Source organism: Helicoverpa zea, chromosome 9, assembly GCF_022581195.2.
Source record: "Helicoverpa zea isolate HzStark_Cry1AcR chromosome 9, ilHelZeax1.1, whole genome shotgun sequence".
NCBI lineage: Eukaryota > Metazoa > Arthropoda > Insecta > Lepidoptera > Noctuidae > Helicoverpa > Helicoverpa zea.
In genome coordinates this window covers 617,145-643,702 of record NC_061460.1, presented here as the reverse complement: position 1 = coordinate 643,702, position 26,558 = coordinate 617,145, and the positions used below count along the sequence as shown (strand labels likewise).

Below are 26,558 nucleotides of genomic sequence, written 5' to 3'. Positions count from 1 at the left end.
TTCTATCAAGATATCTGTTTTGTCACGCCTTTAAGATTAAACAGCTGATTTGACTTAAGAGATATTGTGAGGAGACGTATTAATTCCTGGAGAAAAGATGTTCGGATATCTTTTACATAGGAATCTACTAAATCGGAATTCTTACGTGACATTTCAGAGAAATAAAACTCAAATCTGAGCCAGAATAAATTCGTATTTTCAAACTCTTCCATCTTATTCATATTGTTTCAAAGACTTTTAAAACTTGCTCTCTATGTCAGTGCCCAACTAACCAAGTATGCACTCAATCCAAGTTGAAACTACTTACAAAACTCGAGCAAGCACATAAAAATTCATAAAAATCATCTTGGAACCCGCATTTCCTTTAGGAACCTCCATCGATGGCGCAATAGTTTGCTATTATTGTTGTCGACGAATACAGAAAGTTAGTCTTTGTGTCTGTTTGTCGACAAACTGTGCACTTACGGCCAATTTCATCTCTTAAAACTTTCTCTGGAAGAACTAACGTAGGAAGCTGACCCAGATTGCGTTGTGGAGATACGATTGATTGAATTATCTTATTGTGTTACTGTTTTTGCGGCTGCAAGTGTTTTCCTTCGTGGAATTAAGTTTGAATGATTTATTGGACGAAGTTATGATTGTTTATTTTCGTTTGTCCACTCACAGGCTTTTGTAAGTTAACTTGGCGATAAGTGCTGATAAGGTTCAATTGTTTCCGTAATTGTTTACTTTTGGTAAGATTGTGTTTTATTAGAATGTTCATTATTAAAATGAAATGCAAAAAAAATATAAAAAAAAATGTTAAGATTATAATAGTTGCTGTTTTAGTTCAAAAATAAAATATCATAAAACGTAACAGAACAAAACTCGATTCCAAATATTGACCTTGAGAATAATACAAATCCGATCATATTCGTTGTCTGAACTACGGTCACTAGGCAGATAGGAACAAAGGAATATATTCTAGCTCAGCTAATGAGGACACGGACGGTTCCTTTGTGTAGATATCTTCAAAACTTTTGATGGTTATTCTTCGATAATACAGGTACCTTATATGAGTGTTTTTAGTACATCTACTTCACGATTTACATAGATACCTACTATCTTTCCGCCCCCAGATAAAAGTAACCTACAAGTACATAGCCTTTCTCGATAAATAAGTAATTGGAAATTTAAATAATTTTAAGAATTGAATCAGTAATTCCTAACATTAGCGCGTTCAAGATTTGCTTGGGTGTAAAACGGCGTTTACACACTGGCGGATTTTCTGCTCAGTTTTTCTGCGTGCGATAGGTACATTCAATGCAATAAACCTATCAAGCGGTTTCAGCTGTCATCATTTCAACTGGTAGTTATGTTCCAATCCCCGCAGAAAATCCACTACACCGTAAACGCTACCAGAAAACAATAAGAAAATAAAGTTTCCTGCTGTTGATTTTCTAACAGAGAGCAGCTTTCTTATGAAAGAAAATCAAACATAAAACAAGCACTTATCATTTTCCATTACTATTACAACAAATTAATTGAAAGAAACGACCTACACAGCGTTCCAAAATTAATATTTCCAAGCAATATCAATTTTCCTGAGAACCATATCAAGCAATTACCTAGGTATCATATTATTTCCTTTCACGTTTACCTGATTCCTACAGTTAATTATTTTCTGGTAATTGAAACCTTGTACTGTGGCGTTTTCTATAAGAGTGCTGACTAGTTGTAGTACCTACACTTTCAGTTATAAAATTACCTACAATAATATTGCTTGTAGGCTGTATCAATGTGTGTAATGGAGTTGATTAATTTTCATGATATACTGTATCAATGATTTTTATTTGGAGGACAATAATGTGAGTGGAAAGTTTTCTTATACAAAAATTATTCATTTTTGTAACATTAGACATTGATGAAGTATAGTGGAGTATAGCCGAAGACCGATTCGACATGAGAAAGTACACTTTTTTGTTCATTTTTGTTTTAAATAAAATTGTTCATCTACGTTACAAATAATACAATGAAAAATAAAAAAGTCAGTTGTGCCATCAATAAAAGAGTATGTAATCATTTTTTTTTTTCAAGAAAAAAGCGAATTCAAAAAGAACACTTGAAGTTTGTCAGTCAGGCAACGTTTCAGACCCTTTAAAAATGTTTAGTATTCACTCGGGAGCCGTGTTATATGCAAATATAAGTGATCCATATAGTGGGACTTTTGTCTGGTGTCGTGAAGGGTTGCTGTATGAAACTGGGTGATGGATTGGGGTAAGCAGGAGTTTGGTTGTTTGGTTAAGCAAAAAAGCAGTTAACTGGGCTATTGGATTAGATAGATTCTGCTGAGCGGGAAGAAAAAACGTGAAAAACATTTCACATACTCTCTCTACCCATGCTATATCGTGTCATAACTAACTAACACTTAAGGACATTTATCTTGGAATTACCTTCTTACTACGTGTTAAAAGATTCACTTTTATCCAAGCTATCTACTATTTCTTTTAAAACCCTAAACTAATACCATTAAAAGCTGATAAAAACCTTTCAGATTAAGCTAACGAAGTCAAACTTTATTTTTAAACTGCTATCTGTTACACGAAGTTCGTCGGAGCCCTATCGGATCCGATATCGTCCATGACGAATGGATCGCGACCGTTCGGGATTACTCGGAAACGCTCGGCTATGCTCGGGGCCCCTCGGCTTTATTCGGCATCACTCGGGCTTACTAAGGTATTCACTAATCTGATTCTGATATGCTTGTGAGGAGTTTTTATTCAAATGTAATGATATTGGAAGACCCTAGGAAGGCTAGATTTTATCTCTGTTGTGTAGGAGGAAAATTCTTGCAAGTTTTATTTGATTTGATATTTAGTTTAAATGGAGGCATCTATTGATACATCCATCACAAGGTTGAGCGTCCGTAGATAACTAACCATCTTGTCTTGACGAGTTCCTCTATATTTTGGAAGGCAAGCTAAGTTAGTGATTTCTGTCTGCTGATAAACATCTTGATCTTTTGCAGTCGTGATCGGTAGGCAGAAGACAGAAATTCGACACCTATTTTTTTTTTTTTTTTTTCCGACGTCAAAAATCATCAAATGACCCCTCCCGCTGTGGGTTAGCAGCGGTGAGGGAGTGTCAGACTCTTACTGACTAAAAGCCGTCGTGTTCCGTCATTGGCCTTTTATGTACCAGGGCCGCGGTATCTCTTTCGAACAACCCGCAGCCCCTGCAGGCCTTGGCCCTGCTAGGCCCCGCTGGGGTTGCTGACATCTCTTTGAGGAGCGCGTGGAACAACGCGCGCCGTCGACACGGGTCTGTCGTCTAAGCAGACAGAGGGACGATGAGCCACCCAAACTCACCGCCCACAGACCCACGCCTACGGTGGCCGGGAGTCATCACGCGACACCCGGCGCCCATGGTGTCTACCTGGTCCAGCGCGGCGGCCGGGATGACCGGATTCAGGTCGAGAAGATTAAATAGGCAGTTGCTCCATGTACATAAAACAGTAGCTTCCTATAAATTATGTTCAATCTCTAATCTAAAAACAAACGATGGATCGGTTATTGGATTTTTCAGTTAATTCTATATCTATGTGGTTATGCTATCTTAGTTGTTGGTCTATTCCACACAGATTTGTAGTGTACAAACTAGAACAATATTAAAACACAAATAACCAGTACGTTAGCAATTTCGCAGTTTTGAACGCGAATAAACCTTAGTTAGCGATAAAGTTCAGAATTTAGATATTGTATGAGAAGCAATTTCAGATACTCTAGTTTTATTATGAATGTCCTCAATAAATATAGCTGAGTAGTTTTTACTTAGGAAATCTATCAACCCGACCGATGGTGGGTTTTAATTCCTCTCCTCGATTAAACTTAACTTCCGTCGTCTTTGATCTAATTAAATAATTTTATTGCTGTCGGTTCACAAATTATACGTTCGTTAAAGACGTACGACTGTCTAAAGCTAGACGTTCACTACGCATTTTGTTGTGGAGTGAATTTAAAACTATCAGTGGGAATGACTTCTGCTATTTAACAGTGTTCGTACTTGTTTAGAGAGGAACGCGCTTTTAAAAGAAGTCTTCGTGGACCTGCATAGACATTCAATTTTTCTTCTAGAATATAGCACAATTACAATAACAGCCTTTTCACACTGGTGGATTTTTCGGACGGATTTTCCGCTCAGTTTTTTCGCGAGACAGCAATGTTCGCTTGAGCATGGTCACAATCTTTTCGATCGGAAATGCTCCTTTCCACAGTGTGCAAAGGCGGTCTTGAAGTAATTTATTTTTCCAAAAAGTTTTCGCTAAATTTATCAAAAGTCATTAGATGCACGAAGTATTTAGAAAAAAAACCCGTTGGTCATACCCAGTGTCCATCAGGCCGAACTTGTACAATTCCCCGAGTAATGAGTGAGGGTCCGATGGACGGCACTAATTTCCCCGAGCCGCCATCAACGAACGTAATTCTAATTGTTTTCAGTTCATTTAAATAATTAAACACAAACTCGTAACAGAACAAAAGTAAATTGTGCTCAATTGTTTTTGTATTAAGGTTTAATATCCTTTATTGGGGCCTCGGCCTTATAATCTGAACAAAAGGTTGCTAAAATTAATGAGATTTTTTGATGATTGGCTGTTTTATTAATATTGCCTTGACTGATGGGGTTGCTTTTTGCTTGAAATTGAGCACAGGGAAGTTAGTTGCCTTGCCTTATTTTTCTAGGTAAGGTTTTACTTTAAAATCCTAAGTCGCACCGAGGTTGGTGAATGGCTAGCATTAGACATTGTTCATGGTCAATGTTACGCGGTAAAGCCCAGAGGAGTAGGTACTGATAATTGTAATTAATAAGGTTATTCTCAAATCAATCACTCCAAACTTCTTCCTCGTAACATATGTATGTGTAGGTAATATTATTTACTAACTTATTCCCACACAGCATACATCTTAATAAGACTCAGACAATTATTCCTTAACATTGCTGTAACTAGCAACAAAGTGAGCACCAGGTATCCAGTAACTTGGTTTAAGATGAACTTCGCGTTTATTTTGCATTAAATTATTTATCTTATTTCTTAGAACGGACCTCAAATGATACTTAATTTTCGAGTTACAATAACCTTGTTTCTTCGTAATGTTAACAAAGGAGTTGTTACTGCGAAATAATTATCAGATTTATTCTTCGTCAAGATGGCCGCTGTTTACATTAATGTAATATTGCTTATTACGGGTTTCGGATAATTTATCACAAAACTTTTTACCGACCATATTAATAACGTTCGGTTCTGCCTATATATGTCGAGTAATATATAAATGAATAACCACGAATACTGTCTAACGATGACGGATGAGGTCCCCAAAAGCAGAATAACATCTCCGCTAGAATTTCTAAGAAAAAAATATTCAGATATTTTCCAGTCTTTTAACATCACCTTTCAGAGGATCGTGACAAATCGATGTGCTGTCGCTGTCGGTGACTTTGACATTTTCCTACTTTGAGGATAAAATCCGCGTATCAAAATTCTGCTCAGCAACGAAGACCTCAGGGCTCATCACATGTAATTTAAACAAATTCTATCCGTCGATCAATGACAAACACATACATTTTGGACTTCAGAAATTCGCGGAAGATGTGACGAGCATAAAAATTTATGAAATACAATTTGTGATATGTATATATTACGATGAAGGTTAGAGGGATGCGGGAACTGGATTAAATTGCATGTGTTATTTATTTTGCTTTGTGGCTGATGTTGAGACGGAGCGGTTTGTATATCCTTATTTTTGGAAGATTGATGATACTGTAGCTTACTGTTTTAATTTCAACAATGATAAATTGTATGTGGAGTGAACACGCGAGTGCTTAGCACAAGTACTTAGTGTATTACAAATGGAGGAAGAGGAAGAAATGCATTGCGGAGAAGTTATTACTGCGTCCGACACCAACACATGGTTTATGTAACGCGCTGTTGTTTTTAAAAGAGAAAATATGTAGCTTTGTGCAATTGTGTTATATCTTAATTGGTAAATAGATGTAGGAAACTTAAAAGCGTTGTGACATTGTGCAAGCTTCAAAGTATATATTTGGCTGCAATGTGGACCATGCCATTCATTACATTATAAGCTACTATTTATTTCAGTGTGGGAAGTAGTTCGACATCTACACAAATACTACGATGAATATATACCTGCACATACATAGATACAATTACCTAAAAATATCACCTACAAACTTCACAAAGTCCTAACCACCTAATCTCCAACTCCTAACAAGGCAAACTGACGAACAACCACACTAACCAACATGTCCATAATCTGACGTCGTGGCGGGACATAGGTACTAATCACGTTACTTCCAGACCAGACACTGGCGATATTGAACATAGTGAAGTATTGGCTACAATGTAGTCCATAGCATTCATAACATTATAAGCTACTTTTTATCCCAGTGTGAGAAGTATATTCACAGCCACACTGATGAAAACACTATGCATGTCTATAATTATGCTTAAAGCTACAATTACTTAAAGAGTTCTTTTAGAACTTTCCAAAGTCCTAACCTAACCTAATCTCCAACTAGCAACAAGGCAAACTGACGAACAACCACACTAACCAACATGTCCATAATCTGACGTCAAAGTGTCCATAATCTGACGTCGTGGCGGGACATAGGTACTAATCACGTTACCTCCAGACCAGACACTGGCGCACCTAACTTGATTGTAAACACACAAGTTAGATAAACGTGTTAGGTGGAAGTAAGTTTAGAACAGGACTGTTTTTTGTTTTATTGAATTATTTTTTTCTCTTTTTTGGTATTAAATCTCAGCATATTGAGTTTGGTCAGATTTTTTGTGTGGATAGAGTAATTATAATTTTAGATAAGTAATACAGTTCTCTATAATTGTCTGTAAGTAATTTTTGATTCAATTATTATTAACTTCCGTTGTTATGTACATTGGTGATTAACTTCTTTTTGATAAGACTATATTTTGATCATGAGACACTCATTTCAATTTAAACTCTCGCAATTAAGTAACTGAAGTATCTAAACAAGTCATGAAACTACACTAATCTTGTATAAACTTTTCCCTGCAGTTTTACTCGCTTATCATCTCCGTGGCACTTCGTCACATCGTTCGCCATTTTTTTTTCGTCACTAGCTCGGAAGCTTAGCCAGTAATCTTCCTAAAAAGTGGGCCTATCGAATAAACAAAATATTTTTTTCAAATTCAACTGACAGTTCTAGAGATTAACGCTTACATACCAACTTGACTAGGCAATGTTTTGATTTTTAAAATTGGCTGCCGTACTGTTTTTTTGAACAAATAATACTCCAGTCGCACGGTTGAAAACGATAGCTGATGAATGGATGGGTGGAAAGTGGATGAAAGGCTTACTCGATAAGTGGGATATTTAACCCCGAAAATACTTAACAGTAGAATAGTAGTTCTTAAGTTGAGCGCATTCATACAAATATACTTTACAATATTAGTACGGGTAGATAAAACTATGTAATAAAATTGACGTCAACAAAAAACATAAAATATTATCATAACAAAGATTGCGTTCGGTCACAGCAATCTAATTTGCTCGCAGCCCGAGGATTGACATAAACTTTACAAACGTTTACCGCAGTTACAAAGTTATATTTACTTATCTTTTGCTACGAATAATTCCTTTTGTGATCTACAATTCAATTAATTGAAGATCCAGTTTATCTCACTGCGGTTCAACTATTCAATTGAAATGAGATTATTATTGAATTTGATATTGTAGTTTAGTGCATAGATTGAAAAGTTTTATCGAAGTTTTGATTAATAAAGAGACCCTTAGCTTTGAGTGCGGCAAATAAATCGATTGAGCAGAATGTGATTGATTTTAAAATGACAAGGATATTTAAGATTTAATAAATATTTGTTCATCGAAAATCTACTTAGACTGATGTTTTAGTTAATGAATTTTTGAGCTAACAATACAGCAACTGATAGACAGCCAAATGGGTGATACTTTTAAGTTACGATGTTTTCAGTTTTATCATAGTAAGATGTATTAGAAAGAAACGTAAATCAGAAATATAAGAATGCATTTAATGTCGAAAAATCAAACATGAACCAAGTAATTACCTAAGTTCCTAACCCAACAAGTCAATACTCCCTAAAAAGGCTTACATACAAAAATAAAACATCTCCAGTACATAATAATGCCATATAGACGTATCAAATAAGGCTATCATGAAGCAATAAGCTTGTTACGCAGCTGTCTATGTATCGCGCTCAATATCCTCACAGCGCGAGTTTTAAATCATTTTATGTGTGATGTAACGTCGTACGTATTTAGGTCTTTCCTTCTGCGCCGAAGGAGATAAAATGAAACGTGTTTTGTGGTACTAATGTAAGGAAATTATAATTTTACATTTCTTACTGAGTGTTGGGATTAATGCGGATTATCTTTTGACGATTTTTGGACTTTTTATTGAACAATTTCAGAGAAATAGCTTACTATAACTTAAGGTTTTCGCTAATATAACACTGTTTGATTCTCAGCCTACCTCTGAATTGACTAAAGTCAATTACTCAATTCTCAAAGTTGAAGTTCACATTCTATATTATAGTATTGCAATAACTCGCAATACTTAACGCTGCCGTAGAATATCATACCTACTACTGATTGCATACTCATAATCACAAAACACCATTCAATCGCTATTCTCAAAGTTAAACCTGGCAGTCAAGATCCCTCTCTTTAACAGAATCCTGCTTCAAAAATATATCACCAAAATTCTTTTATACGAAATCAAATAAACCAGCTTTCTGAACGTCGGGTCTGACAAAAGGCCATCGCAGACGCCGATACGAACCTTTGAAAGGAAAAATCGTTAGCTCCACAATAGAGAGGAGAAATTAAAATAATTTCTAGCACAACAGGTCGTGGCTTTGTACAGATCGTGTTATTTATTTGATAAATCTCTTCAAACTGCTTTTTGGGGAGTGACTGAGTGTTGGTACAGGTATTTTATTATATTACTTAAACCTTCTTTCGGAGGTTCCAACCACGTAATACCCTGTCACGCTATAACTACCAGATAGATTTTGATAACACGTGGCAGTAAAATAGCTTACAGATCAGAGTTACATATGTATAGTTTACGTGTATTCATGTGCGGAAAGTATTTCGCAACACGACGTCTATACTTATAAAGGGTAACCTAGAAAACTATCAAGAACACAAGAATAAAACCTATATAACCACCGTGAAGAAGTACGAAATAAAAGACTAGTAGTGCTTACCTTTTATCGATTCGCAAGTAAATACGAGTACAGCTCTCAGTTCGTAAAGCTGAGTTTACAGGTATAACCATGAACGTGCTATTTATTTTATTGGAAACCTATAGCCGTTCTCGTTGAAAAGCTGACTTCGCCACCTGATGTCAGTAAAATACCAAAGTATTATCTGCATTGTTGAAATTTTATATTTATTATTATTTACTTTAGATAGGTTTTTTTTTTCACGAACGCGTTTATTTGGACGGATTTATTTTACGTTTTACTGCAATTGATAATGGTGAGGTTTTTACGTGTTGCGGTTTGATCGTACATTGACTGATTTTGCGGTTTCGGTTTATGTATCAAGTGGCGTAACCGGATTTTAATAAATACGAATGGGAGTTTTTTTTTGTTGTAGCTACGCTTTTGCACCAAAACTGTAATACGTATTTTGATTACATAATAAGGATTTCGGATTCTATCAGTGTGCGTCACTGTGATGCACACAAATGGGAGCAAAATAGAGGAATCTCGCTATTAAGGTAATATATCTTATGCGTCTAAAAAATATATTATGGACTTCAATGTAGTCCAATGTGCTTCAATGTGGGTGTGTGGTCTTAAACTGCGGAGAACCCTAGTTTGTCATACAAGTACGGAGTATAACTTACCTCTTGCGGTTCTGAATCCACGAACCAGTCGATGGTGGCAGCCGGCAAGGAGTAGTCGGAGGTGCAGTTGACGAGCGCCTGCTCCCCCACCTGCACGAGTGTGGGTAGACCCGTGATCAGGGGGTCGTATTCTGGCATCACTGGCGGGAAATAAATAGGTTAATATACATATAATGGGTAAGACGTTAATATATTAGGTCTTTACCTATGAAATTGCCGTTCTGTGGTAATGGCCATTTTAAATCATAATATTTTTTGTTTGGCTAAGAATTGTAATTTCAAATTAATTTTATTAAAAAAACATGGAATTCATCTTCCAAAAGTAGTCATTACTTTATTGATTAGTGCTACATTGTCATCGCATTTCAATCTTCTTCTTCATCGTGGATACGTTAAAAAATCAAGTTATTATGGAATATGAGCACCGTGGTGATGCAATGCGGCACAAGCGGCACGTAACATCAATGACGCTGCTAACTAACGCACCACCTGTTATTGGTGTGCTCGCATCCGTTTTGGAAATTTCGACCTGTCGACCTGAAAGTTGAACCGAAGACTTTGGTCGACAACGATGAATTAAAGGCGATTGTGGAAGCTGATGATACACAAACTACGGCTAAAGCTTTCAACGTTAGCGTCAAAACAATATTGATCCATTTGCGTCAAATTGGCAAGGTAAAAAAGCTTAACAAATGGGTGTCCCACGAACTCAATGAACGCTAGCGCGAAGTACGTGTCGAGACGTGCCTTGCACTGCTCAACAGACACACAAATGAATGATTTTTTCCATCGTCCGCCAGTCACCAGACCTTGCGCCCACACACTACAACTTTTTCCAGAATTTGGATAAGTTTTTGTCGGGTAAAAAATTCAGTACCCGAGAGGCACTAAAAAATGCCTTTGAACAAATGGTTGCCTCCCGTCCAGCTAATTTTAGAAGGGCATCAATTCACTGCCACTGCGTTGGCAAAGAAGCATTGATTGCATGGGTAATTACTTTTATAAATACAAATAAAAAATACATAAAAAAAAAACGTTTAAATTTTTTCATACAAAACGGCAATTTCATAGGTGACAGGTGAAAGACCTATTATAAGACGCTGGATGCAGGTCGCCTCCAACAGGTATCTGTGGAGATCTAAGGGGGAGGCCTATGTTCAGCAGTGGACGTCCTATGGCTGAGATGATGATGATGATAATGGGTAAATGAGGGATAATGTCTGGTAGGGATTGGTGACTATGAAGATTATGTAATACTTATTGATAAAAGTAATAAAAGTCCGCTTAAATGTCAACACTAAACACTTTTCCAATAATTTTGCATGTAGTTAAATTATTTGTATCTGCATAATGACCACATTATTATATAGGTACATAAGTATCCTTCAATAGACTAATTAACGCGCAGTTTCTGTCGAGCGTCGGTTTGCTTCTTACGAATTTGTCGTGCGGTTCCAGGCATCATCTTTCGAACTGTTTAAGTAATAATTTTAGTATTTAGTCACCAACTACAAAAAATCTTAGCAATACAATGGGATCCATTTCAATTTGAAATAATACCTATCTACGATCCTTATAAATTATGATTCGGTTTAACTAAATACTAAAGTGGACGGCTGGAGCCAAATCTCTCACAAACTTTTAGCTCAACTGTTATTTTATTATAACGGGCTTAAAAAGGGTTTCCCAATATATTTTAGGCGGGTAACTCTGTATTATTTTCCTGAAATTGTTTCCTTAATTATATTAGCCAATTATATTGGAATTGATATAAACACGTGTGTGTTTAGGAGGTCAAGAAACGGTTCCCTTATTAAAGTTTTACAAAATAAGTTTTTCTTGACTGCCGAACTCGATAAAAATTATTATAGGTATTCTCGTTCAAAAAGCTTTAATTTTTCAGTAAGTATGAAGAGTATTTCTTGGGGAGTCCTTGTACAATGTATAAAATCCCATTACCTGTTTGTTAATGTGCGTGCCTATATGGAAATAGATGTCACCTATATATTGGGACTATAACTGAGACAATAATTTAGTGTATTTAAATAATGTGAACAGCTAATAATAGAATATGTACTTATTTTTTTCCTGAAGTGAAAATCTAACACGTGTTGATGCTGTAAATACGCCTTAACGAGGAAATTCATATATTACAACGTTGACTGGGAAAGGCCTTATTAAAATCTCTGAACTGTACAATTCTCAGAAAAAGACTATATTGAAAACTATATTTTCTAAAAAACTCCCATCAAATTCCATGAAACACGTTTTTATTCTATTTCGAAATCATATTTTCGTCCGAAACGTCTTTGTCGAACTACAGTACTCTGAAATGTTAGATTTAATCACATTGCCGAATTCTGCGCCCCTGGTACCATTACGCTCGCAGCCGATAATCTCCAGTACAAAACGAAGTTATAGCCATCGTGATGAGATAGATAATAATGCTTGGTAAAGCAAATCATATTTCGTCTGTAGGGAGTTATTATCTTACGTTGAATTGCGTGTTGATATAAAATTTTGGATTTCTTGTTTATTGAATTGAGTTTTGTTGGTTTGGGATTCGGTTTGAGGTCAGTTTAACTTTCGATATTGGGCGATAAAATATTGGAACTTTACTGATTGATATTATAATCAGTATTTTGAACACATCCAGCAGTCACTGAAGATTTTTTTTAACTTTTAAGTTTTTTAGAAATTGTTGAAACTAATACTTTTAGGTTTCTGAATTAGTTATTAACGAGTACATTTAAGACAGTGAAAAGGTAATTAATTAATATCAACAAAAGAAAAAGCAAGCACATTATCCAAAGTGAGGTACCAGGGCAACATACTCACCAGCCAGGGTCATATTAGCGGATCGCTTGTCGACCGCGAACCGTGGTCCCTCACTGGAGACTTCACACGTGTACTTAGCAGTCCCTCGCTCCGGCCTAACCGTGATCACACACGCTTCGGGGTCACATGAGCTGTTCGTCACTGATATCTCCGTGCTGTTGAATGCTCGTGTTTCTAGCTGTGGACAAAAACAGAAGATTAGAAGAAGGAATTCGGAGATGAAAAAAAGTCTTACCGATGGTAAGATTGTTCCGTGCCAATCGAGAAGAACTCTTAATCTAAGATTGTGAAATTAGTTGCTAAAGTTTCCTAACTTCTAACTCACAGTTAGGACAGACAATCTTCAAATAAAACATGGGGACAATAATACAACTTAACAAAGTTCTCATAGTATGGGAATATCAGGGTGATAAAATCATCCCCCATAGATCAAATAGCTTAACTCTTCAAGATCCAAAAGAGATACGGAATAAAAAACTTTGTGAAATTGTCGAAAGTTTTATTGGTCATAAGTTATCAGATCACATAGCCATCAGTAAGATCTATGGTCATCGAAATGGCCATGTGGCTCCTTCCACGAATAGATCATGCCATTTTATTTCCCGCGGGCGTCGTTTGAGAAGATAACCCTTTCTCACACTTGAATTTTACGACTTTTGCGCGATGACAAGAAGCCAATATATCCTTGTTTGTATTTCGTGTGCATGGAGATTTTCGTCACCACTTTACTTGATAGAAAAAAATATCAAACAAAATTTTATAGGCGCGAAATCCTTACGCATTCTAGTTCATGGGTTGAGTGTCTGATAATCTTCATCATTTTCAGCAAAAAAACATGGTAAAATGTTTACCGATAATGTTGAAAGATAAATTAAGTTCGCTCGGTTCGTAATGAGTTATTACAAAATAAACGTGATAACAGCTATCAACATTATAATCAAAGAGAAATACGTCTTACATTTTACTAACAAGATTACATCCAAGTCTACTTGTTCACGGTGGTGATAAATTATTACTAAAAGGTTCAAGTAAAGAGAAGGTAAGGTGATACAACTAATTATAGCACCTTTTCAATGTTGGCTACGTAGATATAATAAAATACATCTCGTAGATTACCAGCTCGGCTTTTAAAAGCTGTTGAAAGGCGCTTGAGTCTTTCAGAGCTCTCATTTCGACCCCATTCCGTAAAATATTTCCTAGTCGCAGATTCAAAAGGTGGCCCATAACAGGTAAAACATTTAGTACTTTAAAATAATGTTTGTGAATGTTTCGCTTCCACGTTTTTCTTGTACAAACATGTTTTTGGGCGTGACGTGATGAGCAATTTCACGCAATGCGTTGCAGCCGGGAAATGTGTATTTTTTGTAGCTTTTCGTTTATTGAGGGTGTGTTTTTAAATTACGTGGAGAAATTCAAACGTTAACTACGGCGAGAATTTTTGATCAAAAATGTGAAATGTATAGTGCGGGGAAACAAAAAAATGTTGCTGTGAATAACTTTTTCGGGGAGGTTTTGTTCAATGAAATGTTTATATAAAACACGCATGTTGGAGTCTTTTATATGATGTCGTAAATATGTATGTGTATCTAATATATAACTAACTAAGAGAATGTTGCGTGTCATATATTTCAACATTCTTTTACCTATTTAGAAAACCGTTTCCGAATCTAGAAATTAACCAAATAAGAATATAAGTAAAAAACGTACGATAGGCACCAGTAATGTCATAAACCTGAAACTTTAACGTTTTCGGTACATCTGAGAAAAACTTCCAAGAAAAAGTCTAATCATATTAATATTACACCTAGGGCTTTACAGGGCAGCTTATTTTGCGTATTTCGTTTTTTTGCCTTACTAATGATATCTAAGCTCTTTATAGCTTTGAGTTTAGACTACAGAAGAAGAAAGATTGTCCATATATAAGACGGGTAGGTCAGGTGTTTTATTTAATTATTTTATCACAACGCGTGGATCACAATGTAATGCTCATTTACATTAGCGAGCGTCTTTATTTGAAAACTAATTTAAACTATGGGTTCAAAAAGATCTGGAGTAGGTAATTTTACACCTATGTTTAATTACCAAAAACACGGTTGATTATGTTCACCTTTTTATATTTATATCAACGTGTTTTATTAAATATTTCACCTCTCTTCAATAATTTCAATAATCAAATTATATTTAGGCGTTATAATTACTATGTTTTATCAAAACAAACCAGTTTGCTATCGCCCAAATGAAAATAAAATATCAAACTCAAACAAAGGTAAACTTAAAATAATTAATTATTATTATTAAAATCTAAATTCAGAATAATACAAAATTGGATACAATTTCTAATACTCTCCGTTTATTTTGCGAAATGCGATAGTTTTATAAATCAAATGATTTAATTAGAATTTAGATGTAACTAGGTTTCAGGAGACAGAATTTATTCGAAAAGAGCGTCTTTTGAATTATAATACTTTCGTTGGCCTTAACAACGTTGCTAGGCCTTGGGCATTTGGCAAGCTTACTAAATGAGGCTCAGGGCGCGTTCTCACTTTGTCGTGACGACAGATGTGTTTAAAAAATATGAACATCAAATTGAATTTTCTAAAAAGTTCAAAACCTGTGACTAAAGTGAACCACTTTAATCCAATAATATATCAAAACTATAAGTGGCCTTACACATAGCCACATAAGAGCATTGATGTTTATTCGGCGTGACAAAATAATGGACTAACGTACCACGTTAGAGCTGGAGTCCAGCCATAGAATGAAACAAAGTGCTCTTAAAGAGCTTTCAAATGACCTAGGTTTCGTATAACACAGTACAGTTACCTATTCATTCATTAGATCTACGAAAGTGCCCACGGTCCTAAAAAAAACAACATTATGCAGCTTAAAGCGTGGCTAGTCTTCCAATAGTTGAATATTCAGATTACAAAAACAAAGTTATTCAATCACAACCCAAAAAAACTAGAATGACTTGAACTATCAAAGATTAACACTCAATAAAACATCGAAAGGCAACAGTGATGCATTCACCATCAAACTACTACGCCAGTCTCTGACCGTGAGCGCGCCACTAAAACAGCGGTAAATAATTCACTCACGAATTACTATCCACCTAGAATATACTAAATATACGCTAAATGTTTTAAACCGTTGAACTTTATGTTGGCTGGTTGGGCTGCTAAAATTAAAAAGATTTATCTTTTTAGAGATATGGTTTGGAATGATATACACTTTTTTAATGATCGTTTTAACCAACTACGTGATTACACGTACGCAATATGATATAGATCCATACAGATTAAGTGATCAGTGAACCTGAAATATTCTTATTTAATGATCCGAAAGAAACCAGAATCCATGGATTGATATCAAATAATTTTGATAATTTATTTTCTCAGACCTAAGGTAATCAGTAACACTATAAATACAATGAGCTTAAATAATTAAACTCTAATCCGCGAGCTGCGCGGCCCGCATCAGTTATATAATATGTAAACTCAATTACCGGCGTTTTCGTAATTTTTCCCGTATCCCGGGTCGGCTCGTTTAAAATTACGTTTTGCATATTTTTTTACGTGATCCCTCGCGAATTTAAATGACATTGCAGACGTTTTGATCTGTCGAGTCATTACTTCAGTGGGATTCAAAAGGGAGGGGTGGTAGGGGGTGGATTTAGACTTCAAAGTCGTCCACTTTTGTTCAATGTACTGCTTGCTTTGTCCTGGATATCTTGTTTGAAGTTTCGGTGTTAGGAATTGTGTTATTAAACTTGTGTAAGACACTTGAGGATTCTAAAGAAATAAAGGTGTTTTTGTGTGTTTTCTTCGTATTTTGGTGCAAGGTTTGAATAAAAAACATCAGAAGCGCTTTTTCAGAAGTTTAAAGCAAAGGTGTATCCATAAATAGGACTTCTAGATATTTTAAAAGGTGTTTTACAAAGAGGCAAAATTAATAAACACTTTTTTTTCAGAATAATATACTGGGTTTATTTTCAAAACGTCAGCTTTTACGAGTAGTATTATGTAAAATCCCTGAAACCTGTCAAAGTTATCCTGTCAACACATATTTTAGGTAAATTGCAAAACTTTTGTTTTAGAAACATTGAGAGAGCTCGACTAAGTTTACATAGTTTAATATTTAATTTCCGAGCTTCTGAGGCACGAGATATAAGCGAGTTTATTTCTTATTTAGCTGCTGCTCGCGGATTCACCTGCTTTGTAATGTGTTGCTTTACACTGCTGATAAAAAATATTGCCCGTGAAAAAAGAAGGAGCTACTTTATTTTTGATTCAATTATTAAATAGTACAGCCTACCCCTAAAATCGGTGATTAAATGTTTACGTTTAGTTTCTTAAAAATACTGATACTATACTATACTGAAAATATTTGACTGATAGCAATATCTTATCTAGACACATGTAATTGCTTTATTAAATTAAATTTTAATGACCCAAATATAGGTGTATTAAACATAGGTTACCAAAAAAGAGTTAACCAAAAATATAAAGAAACAGCTTAAACAAAGACCAAACACAGCCACTTTCTAACCCCATAAAACGTTATAACATAATTACTGTCTATTTTCCTCTGGTAACACCTGACTCCATTAACTAATTAAATTCGCCACGAGTCTCTCAAAGTGTTGCCAACACGAATAAAAGGAAACTCGTTTAGTTTACAGTACATGGCAGGAACGAGGTAATAAGGGTAAGTAAAGTTGTGTTTGAGCTGAATATGAGCCAAGATTAATTACATATAATTAGGCTGACTTATATTGTTAAGACATTATGTTTAATCGACCACTTAACTTCTTCATCATCAAACGAATCAAAACTAATCTGTGCTTGGTTAATAGTACATACTTAATCGAACATGGATCACTGAAAATAGACATATCTGACAGTAAATATTCACGCTTAAGGTATAAGTATAACACGGTGGGGGGGTTACCATTGGTGTCGAGAGAGCGATGAAATACCTGGGACTCGGCCTCGACAGCCGGTGGAACTTCGTCGAGCATTTCCGACGTTTGGGCCCCAAACTGGAGAAGGCAGGTGCTGCATTCAAGCGGCTCCTGCCCAACCTGGGCGGCCCAAACGCAGGGGGCGTTTGGGCCGCCCAGGTCGGCCGTAAACTCTACGCGGGGGTCATGCGGTCCATGGCCCTTTACGGGGCCCCGGTATGGGCACGTTCGGTACGGCCGCGGGCTGTACACTACCTGAACGTGCCCCAAAGGGTGATAGCCATTAGGCTAATCCGGGGGTACCGCACGATCTCCCGCGAAGCAGCTGGCCTACTTGCTGGACTGCCACCGTGGGATCTGGAGGCGAGGGTCTTCTTGCGCCTGTACGACTGGCGCGAGGAGGCTCAGCGCCGGGGGGAAACCCCGTTGCCGCGGCAAGTTGTCGCGCAGCGGGCGGAGCTCCGGCGCGATCTCATGGTGGCCTGGAGGGAGCGACTGTCGCAACCCAGTGCAGGGCACGCCACCATCGTGGCGGTAAGTCCCCTCTTTGAGGAGTGGCTCGGGAGGAGTCACGGCGCCCTCACGTACCGCATGACGCAGGTCCTCACCGGACACGGTTGTTTCGGGAGGTACCTGCACCGAATCGGTCGTGAGGAGGCGCCCGGGTGTCACCATTGTGCGGACAGCCCCGAGGACACAGTCCAGGTGTGCCCCGCATGGGAGGGGCACCGCCGGGTCCTCGTCGAGGCTTTGGGCGGCGGCGACCTCTCGCGTCCGACCCTGGTTCAGGCCATGGTCCGGGGCGAGAGGGAATGGGATGCCGTCGCCTCCTTCCGCGAAGCGGTCATGCTCGAGAAGGAGGAGGCGGAACGCCAGAGAGTTCGCACCTCTCATCCTGGCCGCCGCGCTGGACCAGGTAGACACCATGGGCATCGGGTATCGCGAGATGACTCCCGGCCACCGTAGGCGTAGGGCTGTGGGCGGTGAGTTCGGGTGGCTCATCGCCCCTCTGTCTACTTAGACGACAGACCCGTGTCGACGGCGCGCGTTGTTCCACGCGCTCCAGTAAGAGATGTCAGCAACCCCAGCGGGGCCCAGCAGGGCCAAGGCCTGCCGGGGCTGCGGGTTGTTCGAAAGAGATACCGCGGCCCTGGTACACAAAAGGCTTATGACGGAACACGACGGTTTTTAGTCAGTAAGAGTCTGACACTCCCTCACCGCTGCTAACCCACAGCGGGAGGGGTCATTTGATGATTTTTGACGTCGTTAAAAAAAAAAAAAAAAGGTATAAGTTAAGTAAAGCAAAAAAGTTCATAACTAAGACATTATTACATTTTTTATTAAAAACTAAAATAGAAATATTTCAAACCATAACAACCTTTCATATTGTAAATAGGAGCTATAAAATTTAATCGCTACTACCAACATTTTGTATTAAACTTTGTACGGAACCAAACTGCGAATAAAGACGAGGTGGTTCATTATGCACGCCCACGTAGTTTGCCAACTATTGACGCGTTATTGTTACAAGACAAATATGATACTTGATGGGCCGATACCTGCCAACAAGATTTATATCAGAGAGTGAACTTTAAGTTGTATGGTTCGGACAAGTTGTTGTATGACTTGGCAAATTGCTGTTTTTGATGGGTTAGAACGTAACTTTTTGTGTTCTTGAATTACCTATTTAATACTAGCTTTTGCCCGCGGCTTCGCTCCCGTCAACTGACTTCTCTACTTTACCCTATTTTTTTCATAAGAACCTTCTCCTGACAATAACAAACACAACAAAAAAAGAATTAGCCAAATTGGTCCAGGCGTTGTTGAGTTATGCGCTTACCAACACATTTTGCGATTCATTTTTATATTATAGATATAGATTAGGTAAGATAGGAAAAGTTTTCTTTCTAAACTTATTGTATAAAGTTGAAGAGTTTTTGTGTGAGTTTGTTTAAACGCATTAATCTCAGGAATAACTGGGCCGATCTGAAAATATATTTCAATGGTAGACATTTACCTAGGAATGTTATAGTCTACTTTTTATATGAGACACGGGTGAAATCACAGGCTGAAGCTAGTGGATATAACAATAATCCTTATAATCGAAAAAAATAAAAATCCAACATTCTTTCTTCATTCGTAACTTCTTTCCAATTCCCTGAACATCTCTGAGACACCTTAAACCATTCCAATTTATATCCGCACAACAGAATAATCGGGATTCGTATTAAATAACGATATAGTTACGAAGTTGGATCGTTTCACGTTTTTAATGTGATTTTTATTCGGATAACGTGAATCGTAACGTGGGCCAAGTTTTAATGTATGGGAGTTACAGCCATCTCGACTTATTCAAATGGAGCCTGATGGTGGCTGTGATGCGATAGGCATTTGGTTTTAATAGGATTGTTTTGTGCCGTTTCTTCCTGCTTGCATTTGTTTTATTGCTTGTACTGTAAGTAATAAGAGTTAGTCACAACTGTCACCTGATAGTTAGCCCGACTTATGCATCATCATCATCCTACCCTTATTCATTTTTATTTGTGGTAGAAGCAGCCCGTGTCCAATTTCTATATCTGACGTCATGAATATATTTTCACCTGAAAGGCAATGCCTGACATAAAGAAAAACAAATGACAGTAAAAAAATGTATCAATATTCAATTTTCATTGTCTTTTCTCGTAACCAAAAAAAATATTTTGTACCTCTTTCTTTTTTTTTCTTTTATTCGTCAAAAAAGTCCTACTGCAGTCATTGGAGGCTCTATTTATTAACCAGTGGACTGTTGGCAGCCAATATCGTATTTCCACATACCTGTAAACTTTCCTTTGCAAAATAAAGCTACGAGTGTATTTACCAGAAATCCTTTACAGAGCAAAATCCCGAAATATGTGCAGGCAGCCAGTTCAAAAGATTTTATTCCATTTAAACAACTTGTATGAAGTTTCACTGCACCCGCAGTTGTTGTTTTAGTGCAAAAAATGGTGGAAAAAATATAATTGGATTTTTTTTAACAAACTTTTCCAAAAAAAGACATTTACAACGAAAAAAGTCTATGTTCCTGATGTATTTGAAATATTAGTTAACAAAAAAATCTTTACATTTTATGCCAATATTTAATACGTCTTTTATATCATTTTACAAAACTACTGAAATAAAACATCAAGGGAGAATTGGTATGTTAATAATAAACTCCCACACGATTGTGTATTGACCTGAGTATCGAGATAGAAGCCGAACATCAACTGACATACAAACCAAAGCCGATTGAGTATTCATGACTGAATTATCTTCATTTTATTATCTTTGGCCTTTTTTCTTTGCCTTTGGAAACAGCTTGAATGATGTAGTATCCTATCATTGGAGCTGTAATAAAGTCGCTGGAATGTTTGAATAATTCTGGCTATTTTTTTGCTTGTAGGTATCCAATAAACTACTGAGTTAGGGCTCGTATATAAATTTTTCGATCGACATGTCTCAAAAAATAATATATCTACAATATTATTAAATAAGTTTTTGGGTAGATTTAAACATATAACACTAGGTAAGATCAATAAAGTTTCAAAGTAGTCAAACCACAAGCATTAGAGAAACAGTTTTCCCTCCCATTTTATATTATAACAAGACATATACTAAGAAAATATCCTAAGAACACCTGAAAAAATACATAATATAAAATATTTTATATGCTGGAGACGAGCTCAAAATGTTTTTTACGCGTAAATTAGGCGAGCAACCGCGGGCTGCGACATTTTACCTCTATATTTATGCGCATAAGCGTGAAAAAATGACACTCATTATTCCTAGTTGTGCGCACAGTTTTATAGGGTGCGGTGTTTATTATAAGCGGTAGCGGGTTGACAACTATAAACAATTGTAGAAATATTAGGCAAATAGTGCACTGCTTTTTAATGTAATTTGCTACTCTGAGAAAAACGTCTTCTCCTTGCCAAGCTGTTATGGTTTGAAAAATATATAGCTGACAACAGGGTTTGTACTCAATATTTATCATCATCATCATCATCATCTCAGCCATAGGACGTCCACTGCTGAACATAGGCCTCCCCCTTTGATCTCCACAGATACCTGTTGGAAGCGACCTGCATCCAGCGTCTTCCGGCGACCTTTATAAGGTCGTCTGTCCACCTCGTTGGTGGACGTCCTACGCTGCGCTTGCTAGTCCGTGGTCTCCACTCCAGCACTTTTCGGCCCCATCTGCCATCTGCTCTGCGAGCATATCTCAATATTTATAGTTTTCTGGTATTATTACAAATATCCTCAGATCACTAATCACCCAAAGTTTAATATTTTTTTTACACTATCTAGATTTTAAACTCGGCGGGTTAAGCCTAAAATTAAATCCCTTTTGTAATTTTTACTTACGATATCTGCCTAAACCAATAATCTTTTTGTATATGTTTCAAACTTTGTCGTAGTTAAAATTAATTTTCGTTTATATTATTTTAACAAAAAGGTACATACAAAAGGTGAATATAATATTGATCATAACAATATTATTAAATGTAAAGATAAGAACCATTGCTGCGTTAAATAAAATTTAATTTGAAATAACAAACACCTTTATGTGTTTTCAAATATAAATTGTGAACGCTCCAATTGAAAATGCCTTTGTAAAATTTTAATTTGATTCCAAAGCTTTTTGCTTGTACATACTTGCTAAATTCTTGTTTGAATAGGTGCAAAATAGAGTATTTGAACTTTTCTTGAATCTCGGAGTTTAATATCATTTACTTATATTTATAATAGAAATGCATAAATCTAACTAAATAGACTGACTGTAGAATGTAGACTAAAAATACCTTCCAATATTTCTCCTTCAACATTTTTTTACACCGTTATAGACATCTTAATTCATAAAAACCACTGAAACCATATTATTACATTCTAGGTAAGCAAAAACTGTCGAACTTCGGGGAGGCCTTTGTCGGCTGACACCAAGACGACGAAACAAAAATGGTGTGTAAGAATATCTTTTAATCTTTCTAACGTTTTAAATCGCTACCGCTCATGCCTCGGGCAGTTGGAACACACCGGGTAAGGCCATCGTTCAGAGGATCACACAGCGGATAGATATGACAGGCCAGCGATTTTTAACACGCTACAAACGCAAGAAAAGTACCACTAATTTGTCTGGTTTATACCTTAGAATGTGTGTCTATTCAGATATGAGGATTTGTAAGGAAATGAACGTCGTATCATGTTTCATTCACATACAGGTAGCATGTAATATTCAGGCCCATGTATGGGTGGGTAATGTTACGTTCAGAGAAACTGAGAGCATTATTAACTATGTTGCCTGTCAAATACAGTACATAGGTGAAGTTGTAGTGATTGTAAATTACTAAATTAATTGTTTCAGGTAAGCAGCGAGAAATCCTGGTGAGTTTGCAAATCAATCTAAAGTCATTTATATATAGCTACTGTATATTTATGAGCACGTAAACGAAAGTGCGTCGCCGCGTTGCGTTCCTTCTTTTACCTGTAAAATGTGTCAATTCTAAAAGATATTTAGGTATCGGTTGCTCATTCTGAAAGTGCAGCCTTGTCTCTTCACTCACAAACCACATGTATCGTTGTGTAGTATGCCTTACCTCACCTAGCAACTCACTCCGCCCTACAGACACACACGTGACGGGAACGAATCTATCGAGCACAGTATTCATTTAAGGCTGGCAGAATTATATCACATCGAAAGTTTTAATGAAAATCACAAGAAGAGACATGGTTTTCTATTGAATTTTAGCTGGGTAGCAGCACATTTACAGGGGTGGTTTTCCACAACACATACCAAGCCACAAAAATCTATCATTATTCTACCAGCAGTTGTAAATTGTTTTATGTAACTGACAACGACCATACGAGTTGTCGAAAAAACCGAGCGAAGATTCGGCCAATGTGAAAAGGCGATTACAGAACATTGCTCCAAAAATATACTATCAAACCTAAAAAAGTTTTTCTGACAGTTTACAAACAACAATATTCTACCTTCAAATTGTACAATATTATGGAATTCCAGTAGTTTCCCCACTCACAAGCCACACATATCGTTGTGCACCTTCCCTTACACCTAGCTACACCGCACAGACAGACGTGATAAGAATTTATTATTAAAGCGTTGCTTGTCGGATGTTTCTGCGTCTTACAAGTTGGTTTACTTTACTCAGTTTTAAGGTACAAGCTGTTGATGTTGTGTTATCTGTTTGTGAGTGTAAAACAAAGTAACCAGTACAGGAAAGGTATTATTTATTTAATGTTTATAATTTCTATGTGAAACTCATGTCGAAAAAGTGAGTTTTTGTTAGGCTGTAATGATTTGAGTGTTTAGTTGGAAACCGGAAACCTTTATAGGCGTTTTATTAAGTCAAAAATTAAGGTCCTCTAGAACGGGTAAACTTTGAGAAAACTACCAGTATTTTTATTGAAACTAATTTGGTGTTTCTATTAATTATGTGAGTACATCTCACATAATTTGTACTCTACACCGACTTCTGTAACACAAGTTTTTTTACTTAGCTCAGAAGTCAGGGTTTTCATAGGTTTTTTTTTTTAAAAAGATTGTGAATAAACATTTTTTTTTACATACAAAATTGTAATGAAACTTCAAAATTTAGAAAGGTTAAATCAAAATAACTACAAAAGCTAAACACAACTTGAAAATAAATCCCTCAGTATTAACTCGAAACTGCATGATTCTCGTAATAACGGGAATTTCCAGCGAGTTGCGTTTACACTCATATTTATACAACTTACACTGGGTGTATCCTCTTAAGCATGATTAACTACTGGATTACACTGTTACTATAATTCTGTACATTACGCCCGTTTAATGGAATTATTTCAGTTAAGTAGGTTTGTATGGAGTATGGAAGAAAACACTTAAATATTTACATCTAGATTATGCAATGCAATTTATTTTTACTTAGAGAAATAGTTAATTTACTTGGTTATAAAGTTCTTTGGCATGATACATTTTAGTCTAGGCTATAATTTTAATAAAAATCAATTTATTTTATTTACAGTGGAAGTGTGTGTTATAATATAGTGTTATACACACACATTTGAATACTTACAATACACTTTGCTCTGTCTTAACTATTTCAAATACGCAATTAATGAAACGAATATTTTCACATCCGTAGCAACTTGCTACGCCGTAGCCCGTAGCTCGTAGCGTGCCACGAACACATATCTTCGAGGAGCATTTAAGTACCATTAATGCATACCAACCTATCTGAATTTTAAATATAGCAATGGAATTATCTGCATAGCTATTTCCTAAACATGTATACTTTCAGTCTAACCGGACGCAGCTGAGATCCAGAGCCGTTTATATGCAGATGCACATTTTGTAAACCTAGTTTATTTTTGAATGGATTCCTTTCATTTCTTAATTCTAAGAATTCCTTGAAATCGCGAAACGTATTAAGATTTAATTATGTCATCACCCACACCTTATACTGTAATTGTCCATGTTGATAATAAAACGTAAAAGTATTAAAAATAAGGAAACACAATTGCTACGGTAAACTGTTTTATTTAATTGAATAAGGTGTTATGTTACGTTAATAAAAAATATCTCAATCCACATCTTAAGTCTATATGAGGTCCTTTGTTGAAAACACGATGCATTTTTAAACAATTTTCTTAAACTCGCAAACGGAATTTAAGTTAGTGATAAGGGACTGATCTCTGGCAGTTTGCAGGAAAAACAAAAGAAAGACATTTGCACGGAGCTGTTTAATTGACTATTGTATGCAATGAGCTTAAGCTTAGGTATATTCATTAACAATTATGTTAAGTGTTTTTACTTTTAATTTTAGTATAGCATTATATTCGTTTATTTTTAGTACTTTCCTTGATTCAAAGGAAATCAAGTGCAAGACAATTTTAAAACTAATAGTATACCTAGTTGTTGTATTTTGAATGAATAGATTGTACAACAAAACATGAGAATGAAGTTGCTTTTTCAAATTTTTTGTAAAGATTGGATAATATTGTCCTTAGAATATTAATTAACAAATCCGTACAGCAAACATTACGAAACACAAACAAAAACTAAAACCAAATTACTCAATTCGCCAATTTAATGCTCCTCATCTTCCATTTAACAAGCCACATCTAAACAGGTAATCTCCAGCGACTGTTATAACATGGACATGACACACAAACTAGCGTGTTAGCCGTGTTATAGCTTATCACTGGAACGTTATCCATATTATATTAACGTGGACATGCCGCTTGAGGTTAGGAAGCTGTAAACCGACACGAGTTGCTGTCAAGTGTTAGGGAGGTAATTCATTCGGGTATTGCTTAAAAATTTAGGTTAAGCAAACTTCAGCCATTGATTTGTTTCAACAGTAGGTAAATTGACGATGATAGAATATTTAATGGGTCAATACATTTTCTATGAAACTATGTAAATGAAAGGTAATCTAGCTTATAGAAGGCGAGGTTTGATGAAATGCTACGAAAATGCCATCTTAAATACAAGACTTAAGAAAAAATATAATAACTAACAATTAACTACTGGTTTTATAAGGGAAAGGAAACTTCATACACGAGATTTACACCTATATTTATTCTCAGATATTCTGAATTTATAATCAGATAGTACAATTAGCTTGCAATTTATGACTTATCAAAATGCAATTGTATAACGTCTTTACCAACCTTCAGGGGAAACAGATGTGATATAATTTCAAAGACAGTCTGTCATCTCCATAGTATATTCTAACTGTGCAAGTGTGCAGCCGTGCCTACACATGCATGAACTGAATCTTAGGCCCGGCCTTGCTCCCAAAACACG

General features: G+C 36.3%; 1 protein-coding gene across 1 annotated transcript in view; it reads right to left on the bottom strand.

Moving 5' to 3' along the window:
• Positions 1-26,558, bottom strand: part of LOC124633533 — a 96,570-nt gene that overhangs the window by 15,336 nt on the left and 54,676 nt on the right. The window contains exons 3-4 of the mRNA XM_047168791.1: positions 12,769-12,946; positions 9,931-10,070 (exon numbers count right to left, since the gene is read on the bottom strand). Of these exons, the coding sequence (XP_047024747.1) occupies positions 9,931-10,070; positions 12,769-12,946 (318 nt within the window). The remainder of the gene's footprint in view (positions 1-9,930; positions 10,071-12,768; positions 12,947-26,558) is intronic.